Here is a 27596-nt window from a genome sequence, read left to right on the forward strand (position 1 = left end):
GATGATCACTTCTGTCTCTGCTTGGCTCTCTAGTGAAACCTGAAAGCACTAGGTTGTTGCCTGTTTGGGCGGGAGGATTTATTTTTTTAAAGTCTTTACAAACATACAGTTTTTCTGATTGCAAAAGCAGAATATGTTTATCATAAGAAAATCAAACATTGCAGAATTACATAACAAAGTTCGAATTCCCTATGATTCCATCCCCCAGCTGCTGCAAGTTTCATGGATAGTACAGGTGTCCACCTCTGCTCTTACTAACATAGATTATTATTAAGAAACTGGAACTATACTATATTTGCTCTTATCACTCAAAAATAACAATTTAAATAGTTTTCAGAAGTTGAAACAAATTCAGAGAAGGAGGAAAAGGACTCCAAGACCAATTACTCTACACCTGCTTCTATTAGCCACCTAAATGAAAACCTCCCTTAAGAACACCATGTGGGGGCTTCCCTGGTGGCACAGTGGTTGAGAGTCCGCCTGCCGATGCAGGGGACACGGGTTCGTGCCCCAGTCCGGGAAGATCCCCCATGCCGCGGAGCGGCTGGGCCCGTGAGCCATGGCCGCTGAGCCTGCGCGTCCGGAGCCTGTGCTCCGCAATGGGAGAGGCCACAACAGTGAGAGGCCTGCATACTGTAAAAAAAACCCAAAACCCAAAACCCAAAACCCAAAAAAAGAACACCATGTGCACCTGACCCTGCCTGGCAGCCTGACCTTGGCCCTATAGTACTACTAAGGGGGAGTGGTGGTGGTGGTGGTGGAGGAGTGGGAGGGGTGATCAAAGAGCATCTAGGACAGGAGGCAGCCCTGCACTGGGGCTCAGGAAAGCTAAGTTCTAGTCTGATGCTGCCATTAGCAAGCTGAGTCCTTGAACGGTCCCTTAGCCTTTCTCTGCCTCAGTTTCCTCACTGAATGAAGATTCTAATGCCTATCTCCTTTTCTGGTGGTAAGAATTAAATGAGATTTGTTCCTAAAAGATCTAGCACAGCAGCTGGTGCACTAGGCATTTTAATACATGTGAGATCCACTTCCCTGCCTTTCCCCCTCCAAGATCTGAAAGTAACTAAACTCTATCCTATGGGGAGAACTAGCGCATCAAACCGTGTATGATGTTGGTTTTAATATAATGGCAAATTTCCTTTAAAAACAAATTTAAGTTTTAAAAAGTGAGTTAGCTTAAAGAAAAATATTAAGTAACATTATATAGTTGGTATGAGGATATGGAAAAAAAATTATGGTGGTAGCAGATGAATTTTAAGAAACACTGCTTTACAAAACTCGGAGCTTTCTTGCCACTGTCTCTAACAAGGAATGACCTAACCTCTGCCTGAACAATGACAGGCAATTCCCGGGCTCTCAAGTCAGCCCATTCCATTGTCTGATAGCTCAGGTTCTTTGCAAGCTTTTTGTATGGAGCCAAAAACTGTCTTCCTGAAATCTCCCCTGGACCTAGTTCTACCCTTGAAAGCAGTGGCTTTCAAATCAGGCTTTGCAGAACCTTAGGGCTCTGGAGAAGTGCCCCTGAGGTGGGGGCCGAGGTGGGGAGATTGATTAGGAAAAGTCCCAGATAGCTGAGCATTTATTTGTTTTCTGTATTAGGGTACCAAATAATAAGATTTTGCTCAAGAAAAGGACTTTGCTAAAGAAAGAGAAGGTTGAAAATTAGTGTTCTGGAGAAACACTGAACCAACCTATTTCTCATTCTATACAGACATTAAAAGAAAGACCAGCGATCTGCTCCTTGGACATCACTTCCCTACAGATGCATTCACGGACTCTTCACCCAGAGACTGAGATAGCCTTACTTCCATGTATGCATTTAAACCATGTTCTCCCTTTACTATTTGTCCTCTAGTGTCCATCTCAAAACAGGGTTTAGTCTGATCGTTCAAGGCCACGTATGGGTAACCCAGTTCTGAAAACAGGGAAAGCAAAAGCGCACGGTGGCTCTGATCACTCACCTGGTCACCGCTGGGGGGAACCAATGCATCCGAGCCCTGCCGCCTGTGGTGCTGGGCCACCCGGGCCATGATCACAGGGGAGGTTCGAGGACTGTCCGGCCCAGGGTCTGACAGTACTGAGTTCCGATTCACCAATGACTAGAGGAACAGAGAATTCTGTGAGAAGGAAACTCGTCCAGGGACTTCCCTGGTGGCTCAGTGGTTAGGAATCCGCCTGCCAATGCAGGGGACACGGGTTTGAGCCCTGGTCCGGGAAGATCCCACATGCCTCAGAGCAACTAAGCCCGTGTGCCACAACTACTGAGCCTGCGCTCTAGAGCCCGCGAGCCACAACTACTGAGCCCGCGTGCCTGGAGTCTGTGCTCTGCAACAAAAGAAGCCACCACAGTGAGAAGCCCACGCACCGCAAGGAAGAGTAGCCCCCGCTCGCTGCAACTAGAGAAAGCCTGAATGCAGCAACGAAGGCCCAAACGCAGCCAAAAATTAAAAAAAAACAAAAAAAAACTCATCCAGAAGACCCTCAGGGCTCTGCTCGTTGGCTAATAAAAGTCCAGTACTTACTCTGTGCCTGACATTATACTAGCCCTTGGTTATGTATCACCTCATTTAATGCTCACAATAGCCCTTTGAGGTAGAAACTATTATTCCTCCCACTTCTCACACAAGGAAACTTAAGACTTGGAGAGGTTCTGGGACTTGCTGAAGGTCGAATAGTTAGTAATGTGGTGTTCCCTGGATGCAACCTGGGCAGTCTCAACCCACTGCCCACTAGGCTGCATTGCTTCCAGATGTGGAGCCTGCAGGGGAATGTCAACTGTGGATTATTTAGGACCCTCCTCCCCCTTCTTGGTGTCTTTCTGACATACTGATCCTTCCACGTACATTCATCATCTTCCCACGAATAGACAGGAGCAGTAAAGAAATAAAATTCCAACTATTATTTAAAATTAGGTTTTAAACATGTTTTCAATTACTTATTCACGTATTTAATTAAGCTGGCTAAGTAAATATTTTGCTCACACCATTATTACTTCTTCCATTCACTCTAATTTTTATATTGCAAGTTTATATTTGCAATTAATATATGCAGACTGAGAACACCTAGAAGACAACCTTTGAAGCCAAAGCCTGAAGTTCTTCTGACCACTCCAGAAAAGATAAGTTGTTCAAGTACAGAAAAATCTGTGACAAAGAAAGAGAGGCTGCCCCCTCCGATTAGGCCAGGTTCATTGTATTTACCCCAAGATGGTGTTATTCGCAGCCAGCTGGCAACGTGTTTCTGGTCCAGTCACTGTTTTAGAGAATTTTCGTCTCTGCTCCCTTACACTCAAAAAAGGCTTGCTACAGTTAAAGACATGGCCTCCTTCTCCACCCGACTCTGTACTACAGAGTTGACGATGATAAAACAGAAGCCAGATTCGCTGATCTTGAGTGCAGGATGCATCTGAACCCCCTTTTTTTGGATCCCAGAGCAGAATGACTAAAACCCTTGGAACTGGAACTATACCAGAGGGCCACAGATGACAGGCCAGAGGCCTTGGTGTAAGCAGTGAGCACAGAACCTTTAGGTGTTCAGACAAGGAAAACTGAATGTATGGTTTTAAAAGGGGCTCCCCCCGCTTTGGCACTCACCTCGCTGAGGGAAGGAAAGCGCTCTGTGCCAGAGTCCAGGCCACCGTCCCCCTCCTGGGAATCCAGAGAGAGTCGGCCTGAGGATAAAAGAGTTTACACAGTGAGGAAGGAGCTGTGGCCTGGGGGAAAGAAGGGCCTTTATTCTGGGAACCTGTGCCCAGGGCAGGAGGGCGAAGCTGCCACCTGCCTTTCTTTCCCAGTTTCCCTTCATCTCTCTTACACGACTCCCCGAGAACCTCTACACCTAGCTTTTACCTACCTGTACACCTGAGCCCAGGCAGTGTCAACCTCCTAAAATAATCCTCCATAGCTCTACCTTGCAACGAGTGCTAGCCCTCAAGCTCATCCCAACCCTCTTCTGGTTCCCATCCATCTCCTCTTATGACAGCATCTCTTGAGCTCCTAGCTGCTAGGTGCTGGTAGGCATGCTGTTGTCTGGACCACCATCATTCTAGTATTCTCCTGGCACTTATCTATCCAGGGCTACTGGTTATACACTCATTTCTACTGAATAAGTTGTATCCAAGTTCCCTGTCACTGGTACTGCTTTCTGTCATTATTCTATTTCTCAGAGGCAGGGACTATATTTTTTCCCCCTGAATCTGCCCCAAAGGGATGGGACAACAGAATAGATAAGAAATGTAGACTAGAGATGTGCCAGAGAGAAAAGGCGTGCTGACGGGACTCACCTTCTGATGATCTCTGGCTGGTGTCACCATATAGCGGAAGTATGTCCTAAAAAAGAAAGGTCCGGAGGGCGGACATATGCTGTGAACCTCTCCCCCTACTGTTTTCCTCCAATCAACCCTTCCCTCAGTCTCAGCAGATAACATCTGCTTACAATTAGTGGCCTCTTCTGCTTCATTGCCTGAAAAATGCCCCTTTGGAAGAGCTAGTGCTTCATTTGTACAGTTTGAGGAGAATGGTGACCCCTAATGGTGAAAAGGGAGCTTTACTATTAGCAAAATTCTAAAAACTTACTTGATTTCTCACCCTGGACCTCAAAGCGTCTATTGCCTTAGTTGGGCTGGACACAGAAAGAACTTCCGAACTATCAAGGAGTATGAAAAGCTCTAGCAGATGGAAAGCTCTGCCTCTAAAGATCTTTGAAGACTGACAGGCGCTGGACTGGGGCTGACCAGCCATTTGTGGAGGGAATTATGTTGCCAGTGCTTTACTGTTTATGATGCACTCTTGTCTATATCTCACTGAGTTTTTCAACAACTCTGAGGCAGGTATAGTACTCCCATGTTATAAATGAGGAAACAGAAGCCCAGAGGTTTTAAGTAACTTGCCCAAGGTACACAGCAGGTAAACTATAAAGCCAGGGTTGGCGCTCAGACCCCTAGATTCCAAGCTGAATGTTTCAGACTCAACCACTTACAGAGCACACGAGCGCAGAGGCAGCGGCAGCAGCAAACATGCACTGGCCCCGTGCTGAGGGCATCCTTTAATTCTGACAATACCACTACTAGGCAGATCCTGCCGTAGCTCCATTTCATAAATGAGGACACCAAGGCTCCCAGGGGTTAAGTCACTTGCCCAAGAGTCTTAAAGCTGGTGAGCACTATAGCTGGGAGGTGAATCCAGACGGTCTAAGTCCTAAACCTGAGCTCCTATCAACCGTGTGATACCGAGAAGTCCTTCAGAAAATAAAAGTTTAAATTTGATTAGCCTGTGTTTCCCAGACTTTTTTGATCTGGATGTTCTGAAAAAGAAAGTAGATAATCCTCAAATAATTTTCTATTGGCTTTGGCAAATATTATTCTTGGAGATCTTAAAGTTTTTGGAGAGTTACTTATTTACCCAAAGAATTAAGGCCTGACGGAGAGAAGTAAGACACTAATTAATACTTATTAATTAATAAGTCCCTGACTAGAACAGATAAGGAAGTGCCTCCTCTCTGGGATTTCCCACAAAGTGTGGTTAGTACTGCTACAGACCCCTCTCAACTGACTGGAGATCCTTTACTTAGGCTGACTTTTAAAAGTGCTCGTACTTCTTTGAGAAGACCCATTACTGAAGGGAGAGGTGATGGGAAAAGCTACCAGATGAATACTGAGTAAAATTAGTGTCGGAATATACATCAGCTATGAGGAAACTACCCAGAAGGGGATGGATAGTTACGAGATTAAAGCCGACAGTCTGATTTATTTCATATTTATTTCTTTCTATTGCAACTGTAAGCTGCTGGAGGGCAAGAAACAGGCTATTTCTTTTTATGAGATCCCAAGTGTCAGGACAGTGCTCAGTCTCTGTGGTGCTACATAAAGAACTGCTGACCTGTTTCTTTGTAAAACACTAAACACTCACTGGCTCAGCCCTGCGGTCCTGTATGACTCGGGAAGCCTCCGTCCTAGATTTCTCCCTTATTCTCCCCTCCGTCCACCTGCACGTGCCCTTCCTAGAGCTACGCCTATCATCACTCACCACTAAGCCACCAGTCTCCTGCTGGATCTTCAGCTGTAACTGAGTGACTCGCCGCCGGGCGCCTTCGATCTGCTCTTCCAGCAGGCTGCCGGGGTTCCGGCTATACACCTCACAGATACGCTGGGGGGCGGGGGGGGGGCAAGGAGGACAAGGAGGAAGGGAAAAGGCAGAGGAGTGGTTAGTAGAGAATGGACGACTCACCAGTGGGGAGAGTAGGCAGTTATCCCAAAACAAAGAGGAGAGAAAGGAGATCTCTGCCTCCTAGGAGATACATGTTATTTCACCATCACTCAGGAGCAGAAAGAGGTATAAATGGTGAGAAAAAGAACACGAGGCAACTAGAGAAAGAAGACATGACACAAAGGCCCATCCTAATCTGACCTGTTCTTAAGGCCTACTTGCTAAATGAGGTCTTCCTTGACTGCTGCCGAAGGGTTAGATATTTAAGTGACTGGCCAGACCAGCACACACAAAAAAGTGCTAAGGAGGAAACATACACACAGTGAGAACCACAGGAGATGAGAGGAAGAAGCACCCCCGTCCCCCAGCCCTGTAGCTGGGAATCACTCTGAGACTTATCTAGCATCCTCCCAGCATACGGCAGAGCACAGCATGCGTGTTTAGGGCTTGGGCTTTGCAGTCAGGGAGGCCTGGCTCTGAATTCTGGCTTACTAGCTGTGTAGACTTGGGCAAGCTTTACTACGTCCTCATGGATCAAATGGAGACGACGGTACCTGCCTTTGGGGATGGCTGTACGTTCTGAATGAGATTATGTATGGAAAGTGCTGAGCAGAATGTCTGGTGCATAATTACTTGACTGAATACATGGCAGCTATTATCGTTTTACTACCAAATGAAATGCTCAGTGAAGTGGGCGGGTTAAATAGTTAAATAAAGACGTCAGGTGCACATTTTCTCCAAGATCGTCTGGGGCCATGCTTGCCGTCTCATCTTCTCCACGCCTCTCAAGCCCCCAACCCTCCTCTTAGTCTCTGCAGATAGTATCGGCTGGTAAGAACTTTCCCAACTTTACTCCATTTCAAGGCATCTGCAGCCACCCTTTCCCTCTTTCTCAGAATAGAAACTCTGTCTAAATCTTCCACAAGGTTAGTGCCTCCAGCTGCCTCGGGCTCCTCCTGGGCATCGTTCACGTATCTCCAAAGTCTCCTCTTTCCAATGGCTCCTTCCCCTCACCCTACAAAAATGCTCGTTTCCTGTCTTAAAACAAAAACAAGCCACTACAACAAAACCTTTTCCATCAAGTCTGATTATTCTTCAAGCCACCGCCTCAGTCTTTTCTCTTTCCTTTCACAGCCACATGTTTCCAAACAGGAGTCTCTATGCAGAGCCCAGACTTCGTAGCCTTCCAGCCACTCTTCAGCATACACAGCTGAGTTCCGCTCATCACCTCGCTCTTCCAAAGGCGAAATGACCCACTGGCTGAATCCAATGGTCTCTTCTTAGTCCTCATCTCTCCAGACCTCTTTAAACACCCACCTCCTCCAAATGCTATCCTCTTTTGACTTCTTAACTCAACACTGTCTTGGGTCACCTCACACCCCTCTCCCCAACCACAGCTTTACCCCCTCCTCCTCTCTTCAATCTAGGTGAGCCTTCAGCCCTGCAAACATTTACAGGGAGCTGATACACACCAGGCCCTGTGCCAGCTGTGCAGGAGGAATATGCAAATGTGGGCATGGTCCTGGCCTTTAAGGAACTTAGCCCAATAGAGGAGGACAAATAAATAATTAAAATACAAATACAACAGCAACTGGTGTGATGTTAGAGGTTGGTGCGGTGTGCTACAGAAGCACGGATGTTCCGAAATTCTGCCCTCAGCTCTCTCCTCTTTTCTGCAGTGGTGCCCTAGGTGATACCGTCTAGTCCCCAGTTTCAACTACCACCTGTATGCTGAGGCCACCCGAATCTCTATTTCAACCCAATCTTTTCTCCTGAGGTTCATCCTTGTTATCTCCATGCGCCTGGTGGATGATCTTTTTATCTGAACCTCCCATGGGTGCTTAAACTCAGTACATCCAAAGATCACCTTCACTCCTTTCCCCTAAACCCTGCTCTTCTCTTCCGCCTCACTCCATCAATGGTATCACCATCTATGTAGGCACACAAACTTGGGGCTATCTTTGCTTTCTTCTTCTTTACCTCCCCCTTCCAGTTGATATGTTCTACTGACCTGACCCCTGAGATGTCTCCCATTGCCAATCCTTTCTGTTCTTTTTTCTTTTGGCCACGCCGAGTGGCATGAGGGATCTTAGTTCCTCGACCAGGGATCGAACCCATGCCCCCTGCAGTGGAGGCGCAGAGTCCTAACCCCTGGACCACCAGGGAATGGAGGGAATTCAATGTGTCTCACATTGCCATCCCTCCTTCTGTTCTTACTCCTGCTGTTCTTGTTAAATTGGTCATCATTTCTTTCTTTTTTTTAAATTTCTCATTAACTTTATTTTTAATCTTTTTTTTCATCATTTCTTATCTACTGAAACAGCCTCCGAGATAGTTTCCTTATGTGTCAATCCACTTAACACACTTTTCTAAAGAAAACTGAGTTGAAGATATGATCACTCCCCTACTCAAATCCTTTGATCAATTCCCACTGCTTTCAGAATAAACTTCAAGCTCATCATGGTATTGAAGGCGCAAAGCACATTCCAGAGTGAAAAAGACTGAACCCAACTGGAATGTCATCTCATGAAGCCTCCTCTGATCACTGCATAATTAATTAATCCTTCTTTTGGGCTTTAATGGCATTTAAAAAATATTTAAAAAATTATTATCGACATATAATTCACATAACATAAACTTCGCCATTTTAAAGTATACAATTTAGGGGACATCCCTGGTGGTCCAGCGGTAAAGAATCCGCCTTCCAAGGCAGGGGACTCGGGTTTGATCCCTGGTCGGGGAACTAAGATCCCACATGCCACGGGGCGACTAAGCCCGCACACCAAAACCAAGAGCCGACGCACGTCAACGAAAAAGATCCCGCAGGCCGCAACTAAGACCCGACGTAGCCAAAAAAATAAAGAAAATAAATAAATATTAAAAAAGAAAAGTATACAGTTCAGTGGTTTTTAGTATATTCACAGAGTTGTACAAACATCCCCACTATCTAATTCCAGAACACTTCTATCAACCCAACAAGAAAGCAGTCACTCCCAATTTCCCCTTCCTCCACCTCCTGGCAACCACTAATTTACTTGCTGTTTTTATGGATTTACCTCTTCTGGACTTCCACACAGATGGAATCATACAACATGTGGCCTTTTGTGTCTGGCTTCTTTCACTTAGTCTGTTTTCAGGGGTCTTCCATGTTAAAGCATGTATCAGTACTTCATTCCTTTTTATGGCTGAATAATATCCCACTTTATGGATACAACACATTTTGTTTATCTACTCATCAGTTAATGGGAATTTGGGTTGTTTCCACTTCTTGGCCATTATGCAATTAAGCAATGCTATTATGAATGTTTATGTACAGGTTTTATGCTTTGAACTCTCTTGGGTATATACTTTGGTGTGGAATTGACAGATTGTACGTTTAATATTTTGAAGAATTGCCAAACTGGCTGCACTACGGCGGGAGTAGATTAGGATAGCGGATATGTAGACAAAATATAAACAAACATTTCTCCAACTTCTCCACATGCTCACCAATAACTGCTATTTTGGCTCTAGCTATCCTAGTGCGTGTGCAGTGGTATCTCGTAGTTCTGGTTAGCCTCTCCCTAATGACTAATGATATTAAGCATCTTTTCATGTGCTTATTGGCCATTTGTATGTCTTCTTTATTGGACTGTGTATTCAAATTCTCTGCTAACTTTTAAATTGGGTTGAGTTTTAAGCGTCTATTACATATTCTGGTACTAGACCCTTATCAGATATATGTGCTGCAAATATTTTCTCCTATTCTGTGGTTGTCTTTTTACTTTCTTGACAGTGTCCTTTGATGGATAAAAGTTTTTAATTTTGATGAAGTCTAATTTATCTTTTTGGGGGGGTTGTTTATGCTTTTGGTGTCACAGCCTAGAAACTGTTGCCTCATCCAAGGTCATAAAGATTTATACCTATATTTTCTTCTAAGAGTCTTAGAGTTTTTAAAAATAGTTTTAGCTTTTACATTTAAGTCTTTGATCCTTTTTTTTTTTTTTTTTTTTTTTTTGGTTCGGGGGCCTCTCTCTGCTGTGGTCTCTCCCGTTGTGGGGCACAGGCTCCGGACGTGCAGGCTCAGCGGTCATGGCTCACGGGCCCAGCCGCTCCGCGGCATGTGGGATCCTCCTGGACCGGGGCACGAACCTGTGTCCCCTGCATCGGCAGGCGGACTCTCAACCACTGCGCCACCAGGGAAGGCCCTTTGATTCATTTTGAGTTAAATTTTGTTTATTGTGTGAGGTAAGAGTTCAAATTCATTCTCTGCATATAGATATCCTGTTGTCCCAGAACCATTTGTTGAAAAGACCATTCTTTCTCCACTGAACTATCTTGACACTGTCAAAAACCAATTGACCACAGATGTATGGCTTAATCTCTGAACTCTGAATTCTATTCTACTGATCTATAGGTCTATCTTTATACCAGGACCACACTATCTTGATTATTCTATGACTTGCATCAAAATGCAAGTATCAGCACTTATTATAGTGCAGTATAACTTTATCTTCATTCATCCATTGATATTCTACTGGATTATAAACTCCTTAAGGGAAAGATTCATCTCTCACTTATCTTTATAACCATTCTAACCTTTGTGCCCAGCACTGGCCCATGCCTCCACTGCAGCACACACACAGTACCTGGCACACAGCAGGAACTCAATGTTTGTTAAATAAATGAGTACAATTTCATGTCTTGGTGCCTTTGACCTATGCTGTCCATTTACCAGCATTCTCTTCCTCATCTCTTTTGCCTACTGAAGCCCTATCCTTCAAGGCCCAGCGGAAATACAATCTTCTCAGTGAAGTTTCCCTCACATTTCCCATTATTAATTAACTGCTCTCTTCTTTGTTCTCTTATTGCAAGCTCTTTGTTCCTCCCACTCTCTTACCGTAATGTGAATTTTCCCCATGAGATTGTAAACATGTTGAGGGCAAGAACTGTCTAATCGTTTTAATCTCTGTATACTGTAGGAACTAAAGCAATGCTTTACATACAGTGGGAACTTAGAAATTTGTTGAATTGAAATGAAGGGGCAAGAAGCCCATTGTAAGCCATGGCTATTATAGGAATCTGGTTATTCCCTTCCAGCCAAATTAATCTTCTTCCTGTTCTCGCTGTGCATCATTCCCCAGGCCTGGAAATCTCTCTGCATCCCCTCCTCCATCAGCCTGGCCTGGCATTCACCCCCCACCCCCACCTTCCTTCCCTCTTATCCTTCCCTTCCCAGAACCTCTAAGATCAATTCCAACTGATTTTCCTCAGTTCTCATGTTCCCTCATTTTATTCTACCTGTCTCATCACTTGTTTGTATTTTCTCTACATAGTCACCATTCTAATCTATTACCATAAGCTCTATTACCCTATTCACTCTATCCATCAAATTCTGCTTTAACAAATTCCACTGGCCTATGACAATTCTTTAGTAGGCCTGAAGTTTGACTTTTTAAGGTTTTACTGTGATAGGATATGGCCTGCAAATTAAGTTGTACACATTGGCAGACTGCTCTGATAAAGTATTATTTCATTAAGGCAATGGCCAATCTACCCTCAGCAGCGACCTTACCTGTAACTCTTTTTCCTCCTGCCTCAGCATATTCCTAAGGATCTGGGTGGCATGTTTTTGAAATTCAGGATCCTAAGAATGGAAAATATGACAGTAGTGAGAATTGGGGACCAGATCAATAGCTTTTAGTCTCGTCTACTAGCTGATTCCTGTTCAAGGAAAGCTATGAGAGTAGAGCCTGGGTCGTAAGAATGTTTTGTATAACACTCAGTATCTCACTGAAATTCAGTAAACATAAAATCTGATTTTGATTTCATTCCTAATTTCCTAGAAACCCTGGCTGTAATCACATCTGTTATCAATTGCTCTCTGAAGTCTCCCAGGACTTGCTGGTCAGTCTTCTTTCCAACCAGAAAATCCTGTTCCCTATTCCTATCTGCCTCCTGTCCTCTTTTAACTCCTCACACAGGTTATCCTGGTCCTTGGGTTCTCTCCCTACTATTCTTGTCCTTTCCTGACTCTCTCCCCTACAGACTAGGCTCCATATTTCATTCCTCCAAGCAGCCTTTCTCCCCAGGAAGCCTTTTCCCCTACTCCTTGACTTATTCCACACCCTTGTAACAATGACTGGCAACAGTCTTTACAGATGCCTCTGACCATGGCTGGAGGTGTGCACCTTCTCCCCGACGGGGAGGAGAACTCTCAAAGGGCCTCCTTAGAGTCTTGCACACACACAGGAAACACACTGCATGCTGCTATCTGATAAACTGCATATGCACTTACATGGAAAGAGGACACTAAGGCATGGAACACCCCTTTAATGCAGTTCTCATTTTGCTCTACTTTTTGATGGCCTTCATACAGCTCTTTGGCTTGTCTCTTTCTGCCAGCCTGCCATTTGATTTAACCTGCTTTCATTCCAATGGGGAGCTCTTCAAAGGGACACCAGAATGAGGAGAGGAGTAGGCAGACCATTACCTGCAGAGGTTTGGGTCCTGTGATGCGCTGTGGAGGTGGCAGAGGTGGAGGAGGTGGTGGTGGTGGGATCACAGGGGTGACTCGGGGAGCTCCTGCTGGGACTGGGTCCTGCTGGGGCCCAGAGACACCAATGGACGAGGGTGAAGAGCCCAGGAGGGTCAGTGCAACATAGGCACCAGCTGGAGGAAGGCAAAGAGAGGCTTGCTCAAGTGGTATTGTTCTCAATAGCAGACATTCAAGGTACAAAGGAGGGGGTTCTCCCTTCTCCTTCCATTAAGCTTATAATTCTGCAGGTAAAGTTCTCCTCACTTTTAATGCCCCACCTGTTCTCTAATTCCTGTCCTTCCATCCTGCATCAACACAAGTATCCCTTCCTTCCCTTTCCTCATGCAGAGGCCTCAACCAAAATCCCACCCGTAACTATGTGGGAGCTGCCTGCCCAGTCCCTTGTTTCCTGGGACTGGGAGAGGGGAGTGAGTGGTATCTGAGTGAGACCTGGTCTTAGTAGAATATGATCTAAAACATAGGGCAAAGATGGGTGGAAAAATAAAGATGTCGGATGAGAGACTAATAGTGTCTCCACTTGAAATGACAGTGGGGAACTGTGGTAGTCTACGATGATCAGGCCAAGAAGAAAGACTTCGGCTGCCTCGCACGTCTACAAAGGAAGCCTCCTGGGGCAACAGGCCTGCTTCCACCCGTGCCCCATCTGATCCCCTAATTTCTTTCACTGTCAGCTCTCCCCAACTCACATTTGATAAGCTTCACCACTTCCAGATGTGAGCTATTGGTCACCATGGTGCCGTTCACCTGTTGGGGGACAAACGACATTATTGAGTAATGGCAGTGGAAGCCCAGGGGATCCTTCTCCTGGTCAGTGGTCAATCGCCACTCCTTTAGGGAGCCATTTATCAATGTTCTCTAGCATAGTAAAACATTACAGAAGCTTGGTCAGAGTCAAGAAGGGCCTAGAATATGGAACCCAGCTATCTTAGTCCCCAGTCTCTGTCACATTATACTACTCACTCTCATGGTACCACCCCCCTACTCAGTGGCTGATGACAGCTGGTACGAAAACGGAAGTGTGGAGGATGGCCAAGGCCAGAAGTGACGCTGCACCCCCTCCTCTGGGGCGGAGAGGGAAGGTCACTCACTTTGATGATCCGGTCGCCCTCTTTCACACCGGCTTTCATGGCTGCACCTCCTGTGAGGAAGGAGAAGGCCTGGTCAGCAGAGCCCCACGACCTTTCCAGAGGTGGCTGAATCTACACCAACAACCCTGTCAGGTCACCTTCCCCCTCAAATCTCTTCTCACCTCTCTGTGTTAAGTGCCTCAAATGCTGGGTGTACATCCTATTCTGCTCCAGTGACACAACTACCTTTGAGCTGGACTGGACTGTATAAGGACACATCTCTTGCTCTTTCCTCCACCTGGCTCAGAAGCCAGACTTCTCCTCTGAGAGCCAGGCCAAGGTGGCAGAGAGGCAGGGCCATGCTCTGGGGAGAGTAATGTGTGCTTTATTTGAATGTGTCTAGATGTTCCAAGGTCAAATAAGAGTTATTTCTATTATCCAGTGGGAAGAACGAGTTCACTGTATTAAATAATTGCTGAAGTAATAATCATTTTTAAGAGGAATATGAGAAAAGGATTACAACAAGCGTTTTCAAACTGTGGTCCCTAAGCCCTGAGAAGTTCACAAGGATATTACGGGGGTTCCTAGCATCAAGGATGATAATGATCACTGCTTTATTTTCTGGTAAAAAATTGTTCTGGAGCTGCAGTGGTTTTGATCACCACGTACAGTCATCCCTCAGTATCCACCGGGGATTAGTTCTAGTACCTCCCACAGATATCAAAATCTGCAGATGTTCAAGTCCCTTACTTAAAATGGAGTAGTACACACCTGCAGGTTTCGCATCTGTGGATTCAACCAACTGCAGATGGAAATTTCAATCTGCAGCTGGTTGAATCCACAGATGCAGAATTCTCAGATGCGAAACTCGCGGATATGGAAGGCCAAATGTAGTTTTAAATAAGTTAGAGTCCGAGTTTAAGTTATACCCAGGAAGCATAAGAAACACTAATGATGAGATAAGTTCATGAGGGGCTCCCCTGGGGGTCCGGTGGTAAAGAATCCACGTTCCAATGCAGGGGACTCGGGTTCGATCCCTGGGTGGGGAACTAAGATCCCACATGCCACGGGGCAACTAAGCTCACGCACCACAACTACCGAGCCCACGTGCCTCAACTAGAGAGTCCACGTGCCACAACTACTGAGCCCGTCTGCCTCAACTAGACAGCCCACGTGCCACAACTACTGAGCCCGCATGCCTCATCTACTGAGCCTGTGCACCGCAACTACTGAGGCTGCGTGCTCTGGAGCCTGCACGTCACAACTAGAGAGAAGCTTGTGTGCCACAACGAAGAGCCTGCGAGCTGCAATGGAAGTTCCCGCGTAATGCAACTAAGACCCGATGCAGCTAAATAAATAAATATTTAAAATATGTTCATTCAGAAAGCTTATTAAAAAAAAAAAGAAAGAAAGAAGTTCACGAGAAGCATAAAAATTATGTTTCTTGTAAATCTGCCCCAAGATGATCCTTAAATCTGTAAGTTGCATTCATCTGATCAAAACAAAACTCCGACAAAGCACATCTAGATGTTTCTAGTCTGAAAAGAGAAATTACAGTGATGACTACATTCCAATTTGGCTTTTCAGTATTGGGACCCAGACTACCCTCACCTTAAGTGTGCTATTTATGGAAAAGTACTTGCACGTAGCTTGAAAACTCTCTTTTACACTGTCATCTAGAAACTAAAGGTGGAGAGGAAAGAGCTATTTTGCCTGAATGTATGAAACACATGAGGTGACTTCTAATAACTTAGGGATTAAAAGAAATTAAACTTTTCAGAGTAACGGAATTAGAGCAGAAGTTCTAAACTTCAGTAAGCATGAGACTCACCAGGAGAACTTGTTAAAAAGCATATTCCTTGACCCCCTTGCTAGCAAGTGATTCAGTACTTCTGGGACTGGGCCCCGGAATGAGGATTTCAATCACCCTAAGGGCCTAGGTGATTCTGATGTAGGCAGAACACAGACTACACTTTGAGAAACAGTGAACTGAGAAACCTAAAATCTGGAAAAGACAACAACTGCTTTGTTGCTCTTGTGATTTCAATGCCAATCCAAATGAAGTCTCTTCTTCTCTCCTGCCCGAAGTACTCATACATACACAGATTTTCCAAAACTCGTATTTTACTGCAAGCCATCATTTTGTTCTTTCCTCTGCAGGTCTGAGAGGAGGCAAAATTGGAAGAGTGCTGAACTCACACTTCACTGGAGGGGGTCCCCATACTTTTTGTATCAAACAGACCATAGAGGCAAAGTACAAGTTACTGGCAGTCCCACTTGCTCTGTCTCACCCTAGTCCAGGAACCTTGAGAGAATATGGAAGCAAAGAATAAAAGTATCTTTTCAGAGCTCTACCCTAGGATATGAAAAACAAACCTCTCACTGACAAAAGTTAACTACCAAACATAAGGAGCTATAATTATTTATATCCCTGTATGATCCACATACCTCATTTTGGTCATAAATTTGAAATACTCTTTTCACTTTTCCCATTAAATAAATCACAAATATTTCTCCCAAATTATGTAAGTATATTTCCTTCCCATTTTGCACTGTTCTTAGTGGGAAAATGCTGGCCTGCCCACTACCCCTTTCCTTGTACTCTTCTTCAAGCCTGTGATGCACCACGTTGCCAGGCCCAATCCCATTGGCTACACTGAAGTTCACTCCTGTTATGGACACTTGCTTGTGTTAGGGATACTTGCTTCATACTCTCCCCTACTCCCATCTCCTTCCTGATCATCTTCTTCAGTCTGGGTCACTTAACAACAATGATTCTACCACCTGACATATGATAGTGCTTTGAAATATCTGAAGCTTTTTCACACATCACTGGTTACTCGATCGATTTGCTTATAATGCCCTCCCTTCCCACCAAATTTCTATCCCGCCAATGTGTTTTCCATGGCCATCTTTCAAACTACTCCTGAAATCCTATTTTCTTCTAAGGAGGCTTCCTAAACTGATCAGAAGGGAAATACTTAGCTTTGAACCACCAACTACCCAAATACAAACTTACAAACACCCTTTCCTCCCACGTACTGTCCAACACACATCTTTAGGTCATTTATTACTTAGTGTTAATATGTCTGCAAATACATTTAGACCAGTGTGCCTGTCTCAACTGTGAACTGCTGCAGCACAGTGACCATTCGTGCACGGAGCAAGGTCATGTGAAGGTGAGAAAGAAGAAAGCGGGTCTTCGATTTCTCCACGGCATCTTCCAACCCAGGACGAGGAGCTCCCCTGGAGGGCAATCAGGCACCTGCCTGATGACCTGAAGGCTATTCTGCCATTTTCACACTTCCAAAAGGGGAAACAAGCCTGGAGTGTGATCCCTAGAAGTTCTGCCTGGAAGCTTAGCATTGTGGAGACTTCCCCAGATGCCCCTGGGGAACCAGTTCTAGAATGAATCATTCATGCCCCAGGATGCCCAGGCCTCCAGAGAAAGCACATGCAAGTTCCTCAAGTCCTATGGCACTGTCGCATACATGGTGGCTTTGTAAGAACTGTACACTGCAGGTGGCAGGGACGCAACACTCACCAGGCCGCACAGACTGCACCAGAACAATGCGATCCCCGCTGACGGTGAAGCCGAAGCCATGCTGGTCCTTTTGGATGATGACACAGCGTTGAACGAGACCTGGTGAGAGGTAAGGAGGAGAAAGAAGGGAGTTCGGTAGGAGCTGTCATCAGAAAGTTAGTGCACACAAGCCAAGACCAACCCAGGGAGGTCCCAGTGTGTTTCTTCCTCCAGAAAGCCTTTCCAGGTTCCCCAGACTTTTCCTGCCCACACACACTATTGCAATGCCTGCCTTCCTCAGGGATCGACAAAACCCGGGCATCTACTCTGTATGCTATACAAGAAATTCCTTTCTCTGAGGTGCTGAGATGTTTGTCTCTCTCATGTCTGTCTGTCTTTTTAGGACTGTTTGGGTGAGACTGGTCGAAGAAGGGGCATGGCCAACTCCAGCCTGAAGGCTAGTGTTACAGAGAAGCAGCCCTGGGATTGAAGCCTAAGTGAGACTGGAAGTTTTCCATCAAATTACGTCCAGTGAATACAGCAGGTGGGACACCAGTGCTTGCTGGTCCTGCAGAGCTGGGTAACTCACGTGGGGTGACTGAGGGCTGGCCCCTTGTCAAAATCCAGGGAAGGATAAATGACAAGAGAAAACCCTGTTTGTCACACATACAACCATATGCAGAACGTATGAAGAAAGAAAGAGAGACTATAACTCCTAACTGACTCCATCCCTGTGGGCGTGTACTAGACATCATGCACGTGTGCAGGTATGTGTGACTGCTTCCTGTGATGGAGAAAGCATGAATTCTAGAGTTAAAACTCAACTGGTTTTAGGTCCTGGTTTTGTCTCCTACAAGCCTGTCCACTTGGCAAATTTTTTAACCACTCTGTGTCTCAGTTTCTTCATCCATAAAATAGGTATGATAAAATCTACTTTCCACAATTGATAAAAGGACTGAATAAGGTAATCTGTATAAAACATATAACACAATACCTAGCACACATTATGAGCTCAACATAAAGGCTAAGTTGTTTTACATCTGGGGTATACAGATCTGTCTGTATGGGTAAACACCTCTGTGTCTACGTGTTAATGCCCCGAGAAGGTTACCTGTTGTCTCAGAGGTGTCGGAGGGTTGGCGGTGGTGGGAAGGGGACTTGCGTTCAGGTGCTGAATCTCCCAAAGACAGGCTACTTAACCTGGAGAAAGAGTAAGAAAAGCACAACAATGAATTGGGCAGGGAGGGACCAGCCTTGTAGCAGAAGGAAGCTCTGTCAAAGGGGCCCTGAGTCTTGGGTAACAAGAGACCGACCCTCTCACCCTGTAACCCGCTCAATCTGGTGGGAGATCAGCCACATCTACCCCACTGGCAACATCACCTATCTGGAATCCTAGGTTGGCAAGGCAAGCATGATCTCTTTAATACCCAGCAAGGCGTGAAGGGAAATAGCCCTTCCTGGAGTCAGGAGACAAAGAGACAACAGCAAGAACAGGGTGTGAACAAATATACATGCTTGTTGGGTCTTACCAGGCTGCAATGGGGCTGATGGAACAGAACGGAGGCAGCGGAGAAAATGAATGCGAGAAAAAGACAAGAAAAAAACAAACAGCTAGTTAGTTTTAGGTGATGATTTGTAAGGAAGGGGGGACTGGAAGGCAAGGATGGGAGGGTCACAAACACACAGAAGCCTGCAGGGACACAGCAGAGGACTGCAGTGGCTGTATCAGAGACACTCTCTCTCACTTTAGCTTCGTCTCTTCGTCCCTCTCCAAAACAAGTGTCTCTAGGAGGGTAACTAGGCCTTTAGTTGGGTAATTGGCAACTTTACCTGTTGGATAATTGGCAACTTGTACCCTGTTCTAGAAAGGAGGCGTACAATGATGACCCAAGCCTCCGAAATTCCATTTATTTTGTGTGTACCATGGGAGAACAGGAATCCGGTCTGTTTGCTGGTAGTATTGCAACCCCATTCCTACAGCCAGCTTGAGGCACCCTGCTTAGAAACTATTAAGGCCCTACAACCTCAAGGTACCACGGATCACCAAACCAGATCGAATAATAGGGCCCCTGCAGGAACAGGAGAAGCTGAGATCATTGCTATGCCTCTCCTTTTCAGAAAAGGGTACAAGTTGCCAGTTCCTAATCAATAGTTGCTGCCCCTCCAGAGGGTGTCTCCTATTCGTATCTAGCAAATGACTACGTAGAAGGGGCTTCATGTAAGCACTGTGTGCAGTGGCAAAACACTGCAAAGACTCTAAGTGTTCATAAGGGGTGACTGGTTAAATAAACTGCAGTATATCAATATAATGACACAGTATTCAGTCATATAAAAGAATGAGGGGGCTCTTTACATATGATAAGGAATAGTCTCCAAGACATGCTGCTGAGTGGAAAAAGGAAGATGCAGAATTATGTAGACGGTAAAAGAGAAGGAACGATTTGTTTATATGTTTGCTTACATATATATAAAATGTGTAAAATACCTCTGAAAGGGTACAAAAGAAAACATAGATCACTGGTTGCCTCTGAGGAAGGAAACTGTGCCGGGGCAAAGGGATGGAGTTGGAATCTTTTCCTTATCTTCTTGTTCGTACCATTTAAATTCTGAGTCATGTGAAGGTACTAACTATTCAAATAATAAATACAACACAGTACAAATAAATAACTTTTAAATTTAAAAGAGGGGTCTTCTTCCCCCTTCACCCTGGCACCCCACTTACCTGGACAGGTGAGACTGCTTTTTACTGGCTGATCTTTGGATCAGAGAGAGAAGGACATCAAGGAAGAAGAGAGCGTGGGGCCCAGGAGAGAGTGACGCAGGAAAGGAGGAAGCAGGGAAGAAAAACGAAACAAGACATAAACCAGACAAGACACTGGAGGTGGTTGGTTTAAAAAAAAACCACAATCAAGCTAAGAAGGACCCGGGGTGGAAACTGGCCAATGCAGTAGAACCACCTTACTAAAATGCAGATTTACCTGTGCCATTTTGCTGATTAAAACCTTTTAGAGCTTCCCCATTGTACTTGGGAGAAAGGTCACCCTGTCTTCAAGCGAAGCCATTAGGCACAGCATCGAAAAGGAAGTACTGCCTGATGCCCCTCCGCTGTCTCCCACAGCTCCCAGTACCTATCCTTACTGCATACAATCAGTGGAGCTGCTTGTGCGCTTGTCCGTAGGGCCGTAAGGTCCACGAAGTCAGGGTGGTCTTGTTGATCAGCACCCCCTGTGCCTGACATAGTGAATGCTCCGTCCTATTTTTGGTCCCTGCTCTTCACTGTTCTTTCTCTTGCCATGGTTTCCGGCTCCTGTCTTTGCCCATACTGTTCCTTCTTCCTAGATATTCTTCTCACTCTACTCCCCATTACTACACCTGGCAGCCAGACAAGAAGGTGAACTTCCAGAAGTTCTGGCTTTCTTCAAATTACCCTAGTCCATCATGCCCTGCCACCCCCCACCTCCTCATCCAAGGTAAAGATTCAACTTAGCTCATCATTTAGTAAGTGTCCTAGAATCTATGCATGATAACTAAACGTACTGTGGTAATCATTTTGCAATACATGGATGCCAGGTCACTATGATGTACATCTTAAACTTAGGCAGTGCTGTGTGTCAATTATACCTCAATAAAATGGAAAAAAAAAGAAGTCCTAGATTCCAGACCCGTGCTATCTATCTAATACAACAGCCACTAGCCACATGTAGATATTTAAATTTTAAAATTCTGTTTCTCAGTTGTACTATGGCTAGTGACTACCATACAGGACAGTGCAGAATAAAACACTTCCATCACTGCAGAAAGTTCAATTGCACAGCGCCGCACTACATACTATGCCAGGCACTACGGGGTACAAAATTGAATAAGATACAGTCACTTGCAGGTAATGGATGAGATATACATAGAGAACTTTAGTATAAACACTGAAGGGCAACAGCTCCACTCCCCACATCGGTGAGGGATTCTCAGAATGAACTATTAAAGGTTTTTTATTCCAGCTGCTCATCTGCTGTCTTTGGCTTGATCCACAACATCCCATCCCTGGGTTACCCAGAATGGGCTTGCACTTCTCCCTCCTTACTACTTCAGGAGAAAGCCCATTCTGTCTTGGGACAGCTTGGGCCTCCTCCTTGCCTTGTTCTGCTTGACTCTGCAGGAAACTGGTTTCCTATGCCCACATTTAAGCTTAGAAGGAATGGTCTGGTAACTTAACCTGGTTTGGTTTTGCATTTGAGCTAGGTTGTGAGCTGTTCAACGTAACTCAAGGCACATGAAGCCAAGGTTTGTGTACCTGGCTGTAGAGGACTGTTAGGGGCAAAGACAAGGATCATTTCAGCAGCCATTGAAAGTTCCTCTAAAAAAAAAAAAAAAAAATCACAGGCTAGGGCAGTGACAGTGGAGGACATGGGGGATTACAACATAAGTATAATTTTAACAGATGCAAAAAAAATTTTGTTTTCTCTTTGAGAGCTTAAAGGAGGAAAAACTACCACTGAATTAGAGGAGGAAGAAATGCCTGTACCAGCAGATCAAGACTTTAATGGTGGGCTCTCCCTCTTCCTGATGATATTCCCATCAAAACTGGGCAGCAGAGGTCAGATTCCAATCAGCCTAAATTTGATGGGCATGGAGAAGGCCCAGGAGAGTAGAGAAGTTCTCGCAAAATTTGTGGCTCTCTAAAAGGCATCATTGAGATAGATCTTCTGAATCAACTTCTCAGTAACCCCCATATTTATCCAGTCAGTTATGGAGACTGGTAAGTCCTTTTATGTTTTCCCAGAGTTGCTCCTTCCTTTACATTATCACTGATATCCATCACTTTAAGCCACATGTCCATTGCCTCAAGTCTAGATGACTTAAAAAAAAACCACAAAAAAAAAACACCTCTTGTTTTCACTCTCCAGTCCCTCCAGCATTCTACCACAAAGGACTAACTTTCCCAAACAATATTTCTTTGGGTCCCCCCCGGTCAAGAACCTATGATTTCCCTTCTTACTCTCTGTATGATCGGATGTGCGTGCATTTACCTGGTGTTAAAGGCCTTTCATCAAGTGGATCCAAGTACCTTTCAAATTCACTCTTATTACTTGCTCACTTTTCCTTACCTCTACTGGATCCTAGAAGATTCTGTGCTCATTCTCACCTCTGCTTTATGAAGACCTCCATCCCTTCTCCTCTCTATCCCTCCTTTACTCCTTTTTCAAGGCTCTGGTCAAATGGCACTGATTCCATGAAGCATTCCCTGGCCACTGCAGTTCACATTTCTTTTACCCCAACATTTTTTGGGAAAATTTTCAAACCTATTATTAAAGTTGAAGGGGCAGCATGATGAACACCTATATACCCTTCATCTAGATTCACCAATTAACATTTGTCACTTGCTTTATCTTTCTATGATTATACACTTTTTCCCATTTGAAAGTTGCACACATCATGACATTTTACCCCTAAATATTTCAGCATATAACCCCCAAGACCCTTGGAATTCTATATAACCACAATGCCATCAGCACACCCAATGAGTTTAACTTTGATACGATAATATTATCTAGGGCTTCCCTGGTGGCGCAGTGGTTAAGAACCCTCCTGCCAATGCAGGGGACACGGGTTCAATCCCTGGTCTGGGAAGAGCCCACGTGCCACAAAGTAACTAGGCCCGTGAGCCACAACTACTGAGCCTGCACTCTAGAGCCCGCAAGCCACGACTACTGGAGCCCGCGAGCCACAACTACTGAAGCCCGCGTCCCTAGAGCCCATGCTCCACAACAAGAGAAGCAACAACGATGAGAAGCCACGACGATGAGAAGCCCGCGCACTGCAACGAAGAATAGCCCCTACTCGCTGCAACTAGAGAAAGCCCGTGCACAGCAACGAAGACCCTACACAGCCAAAAAATAAAAACAAAAAATAATAATATTATCTAATATATAGTCTATATTCAAATTTCCCTAATTGTTTCATTAATCTCCTACATAGTTGTTCCCCGACTGCCTCAATACACGATCCAGTCAAAGATCTCAGAATTGCATTCATTCATGGTTTTTAGATTCATTTAATCTAGAATATCACCTCCTGCCTGCCCACTTTTCTTAGTCTCTCCTAACACTGACATGTAGAAGAGTTCAGGCCAGTTGTCTTATTGAATGGCCTGTAACAGATCTGCCTGTCTCCTCAGGATTAGATTCAGATTAAACATTTTAAAATAATATTAGATAAGTGATGTAGCATAACTTGCCCATTTCTGGTGATCCTATGTTTGATTACTTAGATAAGTTGGTGCTCCTAAGATTTCTCAATGGTAAAAGTATATTTTCCCATTTGAATTAGTGGGAAATCTGTGGGGTGATATTTTGAGACTGGTGAATATCCTGTTGTCCAACAGCTTCCCACCCAATAGTTTACTATCCATTGATGATCCTGGCCTGAACCACTTACTGCACTGGTGGCTGCAAAATGGCATTTTGGGAAAATTTTCAAACCTACATTAAAGTTGAAGGGGCAGCATGATGAGGTGAAGGAATTCTATCATTCCTTCTACATCTATTAGCAGGCAAACTTGTAAAGAAGGTCATTTTGTCCCTTTTCTGGAATAGTGCTATGAACTCATGAATTTTTTCCCCCCAATGCAATGCATTATAATCCATTACTGCTTTTAAACAAATGTTAAAGTTGTCCCAGTTTGGCTGGTGGGAGCTTCCACTAGCCAGCTGTGTCCTTTAAAGTGTCACTATCTGTCTTTGAGTGCATCCTTATTTTCTGGCACACACACACAAATACTCCAGGCTCACCTTGTATTTTCCCTACGTCAGACTTTGACTCAAACATTTCTCTAAGGAGCCCTGGTTCTTTTTAGTAGGAAATGTATTTAGAAACAAGATCTGGATGCTAGGTGCTCATTGCTGCTAAGCTGTCACTGCTTCTAGGCCCTTTCAATGGACAGAGCCAGGAAATAAATTGATTAAGAAATTGTGAGTTCACAATAAAATCTTGTTCGACTCCAACACTACAGGGTTCTTCCTCATCTTCCCCAACTCCATATTTTATCTCCCTTTTCCCATAGTGAGAACCTTGTTCACAAACAACAGTAATACATTTACTCATTTGCTCTCTTCTGTAATACATCAAATACTGTTTTCAGAGTTACTACATCAGTAACACCGGCAACAGCAAACTTACTAAGTAAAGTTCAGCGTTTCCTTGCAATTCTTTCCGTCCTTAGACTATATCCCACTAAAGGTATACAGCCAGTACTGTGTGTGAAAGTTACTTTGGATTAATTCTTCTTTATGTTATCAATTTGAAATGCATTTAGGTTACTTTTTTTTGGCTGCACCATCCAGCATGTGGGATCTTAGTCTCCCACCAGGGACCGAACCTGCGCCCCCTGCAGTGGAAGCGTGGAGTCTTAACCACTGTACCGTCAGGGAAGTCCCTAGGTTTCTTTTTATATTTGTCTGTAATTTTAGGGTTTGCTTTTTCAGGCTTATTTATTTAATTTTATTTTTTGAATCTGTCAAACATTTACATGGTTGAAAACTCAAAATGCAATTTAAAAGGTATATTCAGAAGTGTCCCTGTCCCTTCATCCCACTCCTTACCAAGTAACCACTTTCATTTGTTTTTGGTTTTCTGTGTTTCTTCTTGTAAAAACTAAGCAAACACATATAAATACTCTTATTTTCCTTTCTTGCTTCCACAACAGGTAGTATCCTACACCTTTTACACTTTGATTTCTCACTTAATATACCCTCAAAGAAACTCCGTATCAGTTCCCAGAAATCTTCCATTTCCTCATCCTTTTCTTTACAATGCAGCCCACATTCTTTCACAAATGTTCCTCCTTCCTACACTGCTCCCTATCATCTGCTGTGTTAGTCCTGCCTCTCTGCCAGAGGGCAATGGTTACAGGGTGTTCTTCCTGGTATGCTCTGCAGCACCAGACACAGGATGGGCGCTCTGCAAATACATGGTGAAACAGCCTCCTCATCCTAGCCTAGAGGGTGTGTGAGGAAGCAGGGAAAGTTCTGGTGACCTTCCAGACAGCAAAGCTGAAGACTGGTACCAGCCCACAAGTCCCTGCTGTTGGCCTATGGTATTTGTGTGTGTGTGTGTGTGTGTGTGTGTGTGTGTGTGTGTGTATACACACATATATACATATGTGTGTATGTGTGCACACACACACATATATGTATATATGTGTGTTTAAAATTAATTGTTAAAAAATTTAAAAATCAGGCAATTTCATATTTAAAAATACAAGTTTCTGGTTTCTCTTGAAAAGGCAGAAGTTCTGGCATCACTGGGGCTTTAGTCTCATATGGTGACAACTGGCTTAAGCTGGGTGGGATCAGCCCCTTCCAATGGGAGGTCTCTTCATCCTTAGCCCCACTCCACCACAAATGTGTAAATGAGGGAAAAGCCGAGAATATCTCTGTTCTGTGATAATAATTATTTAAGTTCTTACTAGCTACTGGGTACCATGCTAAACATTTGACATACATTATCTTATTTAACCATCACAAAAGCCTGGTGAGGCAGGTAGTACATCTCCATTCTCAGAATAGTGAACAGAGGTTAAGTAACTGACTTCAAGGTCTGTGTTCCTAAACAAAAAGCTATATGACCTGTGCCCGTATGCAGACCTAATTGGTCTTTACTGGGCTTTCTCTATTTTCTTTTTTACATACATACGTACACACATGCACACATATAAAAACACACATATAATATATACATCTTACATGTGCACACATATATAATATATATGATATATACATGAGATACAAATACATAATACATATATGCAATACATGTATATAAAGATATAGAACACATATGATAGACAGATAGATATAAAAAGTACACTATACACAGGCTGACCTAGGTGTTTTGAGTCTGGGGCAAAGTAATGTTCTTGAATCCCTGCCCAAAGTGAGGAGTAGTAACCAGGAAAGAGCTACCTTGCCAGGACCTTGGTTCTAGATAAAGTCCACACTCACTGAACCCTGACCTGGTCCTACTGGTCTGGTTTCCCTTATCTGCCAGGGTGGAGCTTTAAGCAGCTTCCTGGCACCCTAACTTTCCAAGGATTCTGCCTCTGGGTAGAATTTTCCCCAAGGTCTGAGGCTGGAAACATAGCACATCCCTATAGTAAATAAAAGAGGCCGGTTTGCAGACAATCCTTGCTGACAGAATATGACATAAATGCTCCCTAAGAGCTTATATAACTGAAGACATTAAGAGGGAAGAAAGGGTACAGATCAAGTAAAAGCAGTGGTTTCAATCAGAACCAGAGTGCAGAGTTAACACTTTAAATGATGTGCAGAAAAGCGTTGGGCTTGGAAATCAGGGAAATTCAGGTGCTAATTCCAATTCTGTCTAATTCACTGTGGGCCACTACCCACTTGACTTCTACACGTGTCAATTCTCTCATCTGTAAAAGCAGAGGGCAGAACAATGGAGTGGGAAAGTAGGCAATGTAGCCAGAAGAGGCTCACATCTCAAGTGGATCACTTACTAGCTGAGGAGCAGCATATGCATTACTTGAGGCTCTAACCCTGCGGGTTCAACTCAGCAGGTCTGTGGTATGAATACTATTTTTATTTCAACAGGCAGTCCAAGTGATTCCTTATTTAGAGGACAGTAACTTTGAGGAACTCTCAAAACAAGTTCCCTAACTTCTTAGTCTATCATCTATCTTCCCTGGTAGACCTTAAACCCCTTGAGAACAAGGACGGCATCTTACTCATCCTTGTAACACCGGCCAAGGTCCAGCAAAGCGTCTTGTGCGCGGTGGGCACCTGCTCCAAAATGTTTGCTGAAGTAATGTACACGTCCTTTCTTTCTCCCAGAGCTGAGGTGAGGATCAAAGAGGTAATATTTGTTAAGTTCTTTGGAAGTGTAAAGTCCTATGCAAATGGCTCTACTGTGTTTTCTGAAGTCTTGTCCAGGTCCAGATTGGGTGACCTTACACTCAACATGTGTCAGGGGTGAGCGGAACAGTACAAGATTGAGTGAGTGAACAATACGTGGAAAAGTGGGGATGACTCCTGATGTGTTCTAATTCTAGGTAGGGCAGAGCCAGGAAAGCTCTCCTTTGCACTTCCATGAAGGACTCCTGGAGAACAAGAGGCTTGGGGACTTGTTTGACGATCAGGGCAGACAACTTGGCAGACGGGGTTGTGTGGAGGCAGAGAACTGGTATGCCGACAGGGTAGCACGCGGCCCATGTGGTATGGTCTGGAAAGCACAGCTTTAGGGGTAAACTA

At 44.5% G+C, this 27596-nt stretch overlaps 1 protein-coding gene across 10 annotated transcripts in view; it reads right to left on the minus strand.

Annotated features, from left to right (window-relative positions):
* Window positions 1–27596, minus strand: part of ARHGEF11 (Rho guanine nucleotide exchange factor 11) — a 111955-nt gene that overhangs the window by 30404 nt on the left and 53955 nt on the right. For 6 of the 10 annotated variants that reach the window (XM_027095056.1, XM_027095055.1, XM_027095053.1 and 3 more), the window contains exons 2-11: window positions 18443–18531; window positions 17353–17451; window positions 13830–13879; window positions 13428–13485; window positions 12676–12854; window positions 11758–11829; window positions 6024–6143; window positions 4283–4328; window positions 3594–3670; window positions 1962–2099 (exon numbers count right to left, since the gene is read on the minus strand). In XM_027095056.1, the coding sequence (XP_026950857.1) occupies window positions 1962–2099; window positions 3594–3670; window positions 4283–4328; window positions 6024–6143; window positions 11758–11829; window positions 12676–12854; window positions 13428–13485; window positions 13830–13879; window positions 17353–17451; window positions 18443–18531 (928 nt within the window). Of the gene's footprint in view, window positions 1–1961; window positions 2100–3593; window positions 3671–4282; window positions 4329–6023; window positions 6281–11757; window positions 11830–12675; window positions 12855–13427; window positions 13486–13829; window positions 13880–17352; window positions 17452–18442; window positions 18532–18860; window positions 18910–27596 lie in introns of those variants that run through there. The other 4 variants (XM_027095057.1, XM_027095058.1, XM_027095061.1 and 1 more) reach the window with 3 other exon arrangements.

This window comes from Aethalodelphis obliquidens, unplaced genomic scaffold (assembly GCF_003676395.1).
Source record: "Aethalodelphis obliquidens isolate GAN/ISIS:26980383/991018 unplaced genomic scaffold, ASM367639v1 scaffold90, whole genome shotgun sequence".
Classification (NCBI taxonomy): Eukaryota; Metazoa; Chordata; class Mammalia; order Artiodactyla; family Delphinidae; genus Aethalodelphis; species Aethalodelphis obliquidens.